The 8949-nt window shown below is 51.0% G+C and overlaps 1 protein-coding gene across 2 annotated transcripts in view; it reads right to left on the bottom strand.

Moving 5' to 3' along the window:
- FAM47E (family with sequence similarity 47 member E) overlaps positions 1–296 on the bottom strand; it is a 23549-nt gene extending 23253 nt beyond the window's left edge. The window contains exon 1 of one of the 2 annotated variants that reach the window (XM_038759548.1): positions 145–296. In XM_038759548.1, coding sequence (XP_038615476.1) covers positions 145–200 — 56 coding nt within the window. In that variant the 5' untranslated portion in view covers positions 201–296. The remainder of the gene's footprint in view (positions 1–144) is intronic. The other variant, XM_038759549.1, reaches the window with a different exon arrangement.
- Between the last annotated feature and the right edge of the window lie 8653 nt (positions 297–8949).

Genomic DNA, 8949 nt, shown 5'->3' with positions numbered 1-8949 from the left:
GGTCTCCCGAACGTCTGGCACAGCAAGGGCCCCGCACCCAGGTGGCACCCCAGCGCCTAGCCCAGTGCTTGGCACATAGTAAGCGCTCAGTAAATGCCATGATGATGATGATGAGGATGCTGAGGATGAGGACGATGACCTCACCAGGGCTGGGCGCTCGTCCCCGCAGGCGCGGGACCCAGACGCTCGCGGCCGCTCATGGTCCCGACCTCCGACCTCTGACCTCCGACCTCCGTCCGTCCGCGATGAGAAAGGACGGTGGGGCCCTCTGCGCTCCCGGGTTTAGCGGCGCTCCCGTCGCTAGGAGACCGTTGTCATAGCAACGGGGGATGGACCAGACGCAGAGGTCCCTGCCCCCTTCTGTGACGTAAGAAGCACCCGCCCCCTATAGGCGGTGCGCGGCGCCCCGCCCCTTTCTGTGACGCACGGAGGCCACGCCCCCTCCGTGACGTAAGGAGACCACGCCCCTTTCCCCGAGGCGCGGTGCCCCGCCCCCTCTGTGACGTATGGGCCACGCCCTTTAAGCGGCGTACGCAGGCCCCGCCCCTTCATGCGGCGCAGCGGTGCCACGCCCCTTTCTGTGACGCGTGAAGGCCACGCCCCTCCGCGACGCAAGGAGGCGCCGCCCCTTCCCATGGCGCACGGTGTCCCCGCCCCTTCTGTGACGTACAAAGGCCACGCCCTTCATGCTACTCCTGGGGCCCCACCCCCTCTATGACGCAGGAAAGCCACGCCCTTTATGCGGCGTCAAAAGGCCCCGTCCCTTCCTGTGGCGCAATGGTGCCACGCCCCTTTCTATGGCGCGCACGAGCCGCTCTGCTCGCGTGACGTAATAAGGCCCCGCCCCTTTCTGCGGCGCGCGACGGCCCCGCCCCGATTATGACTCCGCCCCTTTCTGCGACGTAAAAGGCCGCTTTTTCTGTGGCGCGCGTGGACTGCCCCCCTCACGTGACGCGCGGAAGCCCCGCCCCTTTCCGTGACGCACGATGTCCCTGCCCCTTTCTGTGACGTAATGATGTCACGCCCCTTTCTGCGACGCGCATGCTCCGCTCCCTTCACGCGACGTGCTTAGGCCTCGCCCCTTTCTGGGCCCGGCGGTGGCCCCGCCCCCATCATGACCCCGCCCCTTTCTGTGACGCACGAGGACCCCGCCCCTATCTGTTACGCGGGCGGGCCGCCCCCTTTACGTGACGTACGGAGGCCCCGCCCCTTTTCGGTGACGGGTGGTGACACCGCCCCTATCCTGGCTCCGCCCCCTCTGCGACACAGGGCCCCCTCCCCTTTCCGTGACGCAGGGCGCCACGCCCCTTTCTGCGACGTAAAAGGCCCCGCCTCTTTTCTGCTTTTCTGTGGCGGACGCTGGACCCGCCCCGATCATGGCTCCGCCCCCTCAGTGACGTATGATGCCCCGCCCCTTTCTGTGACGCAGGACGCCCCTTCCCGTAAAGCAGGACGCCCCGCCCTTTTCTGTGACGCACGACGCCCCGCCCCTTTCTGCGACGCGGGGCGTCACGCCCCATTCCGTGACGCAGGACGCACCGCTCCTTTCTGTGACGCACGCCGACCACGCCCCTTTCGGCAGCGTAAAGGCCACGCCCCTCATGCGGCGGGCTGCGCCCCGCCCCTTTTTGCGACGTGGAGTGCCACGCCCCTTTCCGTGACGTAGGGCGCACAGCTCCTTTCTGTGACGCACGCCGACCACGCCCTTTCGGTGACGTAAGAAGCACGTCCGCTCTGTGTCGTAAAGGCCACCTCCCTTTCGGTGACGTAAGAAGCCGCGTCCTTTCTGGGACGCGAAGGCCACGCCCGTTTCGATGACGCAGGGTGTCCCCTCCCCCTTTCTATGACGTAAGCGCCCCGTCCCTACGGTGACTCCGCCCCTCTCTGTGGCCCCGCCCATCCCAGGGAGCTGATAAACGTGACGACAGTGGCATTTGTTAGGCGCTTACTATGTGCCAAGCACTGTTCTAAGCGCTGGGGGGTTTACAAGGTGCTCGGGTTGTCCCACGTGGGGCTCCCAGTCTCCATCCCCATTTGACAGATGAGGCAACTGAGGCCCAGAGAAGTGAAGCGACTCGCCCAAAGTCACACAGCTGACAAGTGGCAGAAGCGGGATAATAATGATGGGATTGGTTAATAATAATAATGATGGCATTTCTTAAGCGCTTACTCTGTGCCAAGCACTGTTCTAAGCGCTGGGGAGGTTACAAGGTGATCAGGTTGTCCCACGTGGGGCTCCCAGTTTCCATCCCTGTTTGACAGATGAGGCAACTGAGGCCCAGAGAAGTGAAGCGACTCACCCAGAGTCACACAGCTGACAAGTGGCACTTGTCACTTCCCAAGCGCTTAGTACAGTGCTCTGCACATAGTAAGCGCTCAATAAATACGATTGATGATGATGATGATGATGAAGTGGCAGAAGCGGGATAATAATGATGGGATTTGTTAAGCGCTTACCCTGTGCCCAGCACTGCTCTAAGCGCTGGGGGAGATCCAAGGTGATCAGGTTGTCCCACGTGGGGCTCCCAGTCTCCAACCCCGTTTGACAGATGAGACAACTGAGGCCCAGAGGAGTGAAGTGACTTGCCCAAAGTCACCCAGCCGACAATGCTTGGCACGAAAGAGCGTCACAAATGCCATCTTTATTATTAGAGAAGCAGCATGGCTCAGTGGAAAGAGCCCGGGCTTGGGAGTCAGAGGTCCTGGGTTCTAATTCAGGCTCCGCCACTTGTCAGCTGTGTAACCTTGGGCAAGCCACTTTACTCCTCTGTCCCTCAATTACCTCATCTGTAAAATGGGGATTAAGACTGTGAGCCCCCCGTGGGACAACCTGGTCATCTTGTATTCCCCCAGTGTTTAGAACAGTGCTTGGCACGTAGTAAGCACTCAACAAATACCATTATTATTATTGTTATTATTATTACTGTGTGTAGGCCACTATACTAAGCGCTTGGGAGAGTACTCTATAGCAGAGTTGGTAGACATGTCCCCGATTTGCTGGTATCCACCCCAGCGCTTAGTACAGCGCTTGGCACATATTAAGCGCTTAACAAATACCATAATTATTATTATTATCATCAACCAATCAAGTGTTCTTACCGTGCGCAGAGCACTGTTGTGTTTGCGAGAGTATGCTATAGTAGAATTGGTACATATGTTTTTTTAAAATGACATTTATTAAGCGCTTACTCTGTGCCAAGCACTGTTCTAAGCGCCGGGGAGGTTACAAGGTGATGAGGTTGTCCCTCGTGGGGCTCACAGTCTTAATCCCCATTTTACAGATGAGGGAACTGAGGCCCAGAGAAGTAAAGTGGCTCGCCCAGAGTTACCAAACTGACAAGTGGCGGAGCCGGGATTAGAACCCATGACCTCTGACTCCCAAGCCCGGGCTCTTTCCACTGAGCCACGCTGCTTCTCTCCCCACAAGGAGTTTACACCCTTAACAGGGAATATTCATTGTACAGTGCTTTGCACAGAGTAAGCGCTCAATAAATACGATCGAATACATTCTAACGGGGCTCAGAAAAACAAATTGCAAGACAATCAGTGGAGAAATGGCTTCCTCCGCAGGGCCTCTGCCTCTTAGAGTTGTTGTAGTAATGGTGGTATTTACTGATGATGATGATGATGGCATTTATTAAGCGCTTACTATGTGCCAAGCACTGTTCTAAGCGCTGGGGAGGTAACAAGGCAATCAGGTTGTCCCACGGGGGTCTCACAGATGAGGTAACTGGGGCCCAGAGAAGTGAAGCGACTGGCCCAAAGTCACACAGCTGACAATTGGCGGAGCCGGGATTTGAACCCGTGACCTCTGACTCCAAAGCCCGGGCCCTTTCCACTGAGTCGCTTCTGAGCTCCCACTAGTTGCCAGGCTCTGTTGGAAGCACTTGGGAAAGTCCACGGGATTAATTGACGGCGCAGTTGTTGATACTCCAAGGGAGGATATGAATAAATACGGAAGTGCTAGAGTTGGCTGATGGATTGATAATGACTCAGGGAATTTGGAGTTAATCTGGGGAGGAGGAGGTGGGATTTTGGGAATACGGGCCGGGAATGTGGCTGCCAGCTCTGCTGTGATTTCCCAAGCGTTTAGTACAGTGCTCTGTATATGGGAAGCGCTCAATAAATACTGATGATGATGAGGAGGAGATCCGTTGGATTTAGGCAGGGAGGAGTTGGAAAAGCGATAATAAAGTTACCCCTCTTTTTGGGATCTTCTCCCCACCCTTTGGAAACTCCCTTAACTGGCGAACTGTTTATTGGAACGGTTCTGAGGCCTCCCAGGAACGGGATGAGATAAACACTGGATGCGTCACTGTTTATTGTGGGAATTACACAATCCACTGGATTTCACAACATGCTGGGCTGACTCCACATTGGAGTTTCCTGCCAGAGTGGGGTAGCCCAGCTGGCTGAGCAGAAATCCCAAATCGTCTGCCCCTCTGGAGGGAAAGGACCTTGAGTGGTGTCCGAGGAGGGTGGATAATAATAATAATAATAATAATAATAATAATGGTATTTGTTAAGTGCTTACTATGTGCAAAGCACTGTTTTAAGCACTGGGGGGGATACAAGGTGATCATCATCATCATCAATCGTATTTATTGAGCGCTTACTATGTGCAGAGCACATAGAACTCATGACTTCTGACTCCCAAGCCCGCCCTCTTTCCACTAATCAATCAATCAATCGTATCTATTGAGCGCTTACTATGTGCAGAGCACTGTACTAAGCGCTTGGGAAGTACAAATTGGCAACATATAGAGACAGTCCCTACCCAACAGTGGGCTCCCACGGGGGGCTCACAGCTTTAAGGTGGCCCAGACCACGGCCGACCTGCTCTCCTTTAATTCCTCCTTCTGAAAGACTAGTACAATGTTCCATGGAGAGGAATCGATCAATCAATCGTATTTATTGAGCACTTACGGTGTGCAGAGCACTGGACTAAGCGCTTGGGAAGTCCAAGTTGGCAACATATAGAGACAGTCCCTACCCAACAGTGGGCTCACAGTCTAAAAGGGGGAGACAGAGAACAAAACCGAACATGACTCCCTTCCCCTCTCGCATCTGTTCAATCGTATTTATTGAGCGCTTACTGTGTGCAGAGCACTGGACTAAGCGCTTGGAAGGTACAGTTCGGCAACAGATAGAGACGGTCCCTACCCAACAACCGGCTTCATCCCTGCCTGATAAGATCTGTACCAAGATGGGGTGGGTTCCTCCAGGCTCTCTCTGCTTAGAAAAAGAGAAAGAGCCCAGGCTTTGGAGTCAGAGGTCATGGGTTCAAATCCCGGCTCCACCACTTGTCAGCTGTGTGACTTTGGGAAAGTCGCTTCACTTCTCTGTGCCTCAGTTACCTCATCTGTAAAATGGGGATGAAGACTGCGAGCCCCCCGTGGGACAACCTGGTCACCTTGTAACCTCCCCAGTGCTTAAAACAGTGCTTTGCACATAGTAAGCACCTACTAAATGCCATCATTATTATTATTATTAAAAACAGGAGGGGAACGACCTCCACAACTCCTCCCGTCCTTCCTGCCCTCAATTCTCACCATTTTCCCTAGGATTCTGGGTTGGTACCCCTTCAATCTAGCCAGAGGAAGGAAGGTCTTTGGGGGGCAGCTGCTGTCTAAGGAGTTCTGAGTGTCAAGAAGGAGTATTCCCATCCTGGATGAGCTTTTCCGGAATAAACTGGGAACCACGACCTCTGATTCCCAAGCCCGGGCTCTTTCCACTAAGCCACGCTGCTTCTCTAACCTCACCCTTAACCATAACTTTAGCATTAGCTCTGACTCCTCCCTCTCTTTCAACCTCCATATTCAGCCTGCTAATGAAATTCTGTCACCTAGGCCCTTCGTAATAATAATGAAAATAATAATAGTCGTATTTGTTAAGCGCTTACAATGTGCCAAGCATTCAACCTCCATATTCAGCCTGGTAAAGAAATTCTGTCACCTAGGCCCTTCGCAATAATAACAACAATAATAATAGTTGTATTAGTTAAGTGCTTACAATGTGCCAAACATTCAACCTCCATATTCAGCCTGCTAATGAAATTCTGTCACCTAGGCCCTTCGTAATAATAATGAAAATAATAATAGTCGTATTTGTTAAGTGCTTACAATGTGCCAAGCATTCATCCTCCATATTCAGCCTGGTAATGAAATTCTGTCACCTAGGCCCTTCGTAATAATAATGAAAATAATAATAGTCGTATTTGTTAAGCGCTTACAATGTGCCAAGCATTCAACCTCCATATTCAGCCTGGTAATGAAATTCTGTCACCTAGGCCCTTCGTAATAATAATGAAAATAATAATAGTCGCATTTGTTAAGCGCTTCCAACGTGCCAAGCATTCAACCTCCATATTCAGCCTGGTAATGAAATTCTGTCACCTAGGCCTTTCGTAACAATAATGAAAATAATAATAGTTGTATTTGTTAAGCGCTTACAATGTACCAAGCATTCAACCTCCATATTCAGCCTGGTAATGAAATTCTGTCACCTAGGCCTTTCGTAATAATAATGAAAATAATAATAGTTGTATTTGTTAAGCGCTTACAATGTGCCATGCATTCAACCTCCATATTCAGCCTGGTAATGAAATTGTCACCTAAGCCTTTCGTAATAATAATGAAAATAATAATAGTCGTATTTGTTAAGCGCTTACAATGTGCCATGCATTCAGCCTCCATATTCAGCCTGGGAATGAAATTGTCACCTAGGCCTTTCGTAATAATAATGAAAATAATAATAGTCGTATTTGTTAAGCGCTTCCAATGTGCCAAGCATTCAACCTCCATATTCAGCCTGGTAATGAAATTCTGTCACCTAGGCCCTTCGTAATGATAATGACAATAATAATAGTCGTATTTGTTAAGCGCTTACAGTGTGCCAAGCATTGTTCTAAGCACTGGGGGAGATACAAAGTAATCAGGTTGGACGCCGTCCCCGTCTCACAGAGGGCTGGCAGTCTTATCCCCATTTGACGGATGAGGGTGCTGAGGCCCTGAGAGCCAATCAATCAATCAATCAATCAATCAATCGTATTTATTGAGTGCTTACTGTGTGCAGAGCACTGCACTAAGCGCTTGGGAAGTACAAGTACGAGAAGGGAAGTGACTTGCCCGAGGTGACGCAGCAGACAAGTGGCGGAGTCAGGATTAGAACTCAGGTCTTTCTGATGCCCAGGCCTCTGCTCTAACCACTAGACCACACGGCTTCCTCAGCCCGGTCTCCTTCCTCTCCTGCCGCTGTGGCTTTTATTTCCCCGTTTGGTGGGCCCCTTCGGACAAGGGCATCTTTTCTTACCCTGGATGGCGGCCCAAACACAGCCCTGCTTTGTCTCACTGGGGAGACGCCTCTCACCCCAGCTGGCTGCAAGGGTCATTCATTCATTCCTTCAGTCATTCAATCGTATTTATTGAGCGCTTGCTGCGTGCCAAGCCATCATTCGTGCCGTCGGTCGTATTTATTGAGCACCTACTGGGTGCAGAGTACTGTGCTAAGCGCTCGGGAGCGTACCACATAACAATAAACGGACACATTCCCCGCCCACAGCGAGCTTACAGTCTAAAGGAGCAGCGTGGCTTAGTGGAAAGAGCCTGGGCTTGGGTGTCAGAGGTTGTTCATTCATTCACGAGAAGCAGCGCGGCTCAGTGGAAAGAGCCCGGGCTTTGGAGTCAGAGGTCATGGGTTCAAATCCTGACTCCGCCAATTGTCAGCTGGGTGACTCTGGGCAGGTCATTTCACTTCTCTGGCCCTCAGTTCCCTCATCTGTAAAATGGGGATGAAGACTGTGAGGCCCACGTGGGACAACCCGATTTCCTTATATCTCCCCCAGCTCTTAGAACGGTGCTATTACCCTATTTATTTATTTTACTCTATTTATCTATTTATTTATTTATTTTTATTTAATTTATTTTAAATGCCATTATTATTATTATTATTTGGAGTCAGAGGTCATGGGTTCAAATCCTGGCTCCCCGCCTATCAGCTGTGTGACTTTGGACGAGTCACTTAACTTCTCTGGGCCTCAGTTCCCTCATCTGTAAAATGGGGATGAAGACTGGGAGCCCCCCCTTGGGACAACCCGATCACCTTGTAACCTGAACAGTGCTTTGCACATAATAAGCACTTAATAAATGCCATTATTATTATTATTATTTGGAGTCAGAGGTCATGGGTTCAAATCCCGGCTCCCCGCTTATCAGCTGTGTGACTCTGGACGAGTCACTTCACTTCTCTGGGCCTCAGTTCCCTCATCTGTAAAATGGGGATGAAGACTGGGAGCCCCCCGTGGGACAACCCGATCACCTTGTAACCTCCCCAGTGCTTCGAACAGTGCTTGGCACATAGTAAGCGCTTCACCATTCATTCAGTCAGTCAATCGTATTTATTGAGCGCTTACTGTGTGCAGAGCACTGTATTAAGCGCTGGCGCACTGTACTAAGCGCTTGACCAATGCCATTATTATTATTATTGTTATTATTATAAATACGATTGAACGCATCTGCCAAACTAACTCTCTTCCTCCCTTCAAAGCCCTATTGAGAGCTCACCTCCTCCAGGAGGCCTTCCCACCCTGAGCCCCCCACTTTTTCGTCTGCTCCTCCTTCTCCCCTCCCCAGCGCCCCTTCTTCCCACCCCCTCCCCCACAGCACTTGTGTCTATTTGCACGGATTTATTACTTTAATTTACTTGTACATATTTACTCCTCTATTTTATGAATGACTCATTCATTCATTCAATCGTATTGATTGAGCGCTTACTGTGTGCTGAGCACTGTACTAAGCGCTTGGGAAGTCCAAGTTGTCAACATATAGAGACAGTCCCTCCCCAACAGCGGGCTCACAGGCTAGAAGGGGGAGACGGACGACGCAACAAAACATATTAACAAAATAAAATAAATAGAATAAATACGTACAAATCAAATAAATAAGTTAATGA

Source organism: Tachyglossus aculeatus, chromosome 17 (genome assembly GCF_015852505.1).
Source record: "Tachyglossus aculeatus isolate mTacAcu1 chromosome 17, mTacAcu1.pri, whole genome shotgun sequence".
Taxonomy (NCBI): domain Eukaryota; kingdom Metazoa; phylum Chordata; class Mammalia; order Monotremata; family Tachyglossidae; genus Tachyglossus; species Tachyglossus aculeatus.
The sequence above is the reverse complement of the archived record's forward strand: the minus strand, read 5'-3'. Positions and strand labels throughout refer to the sequence as shown.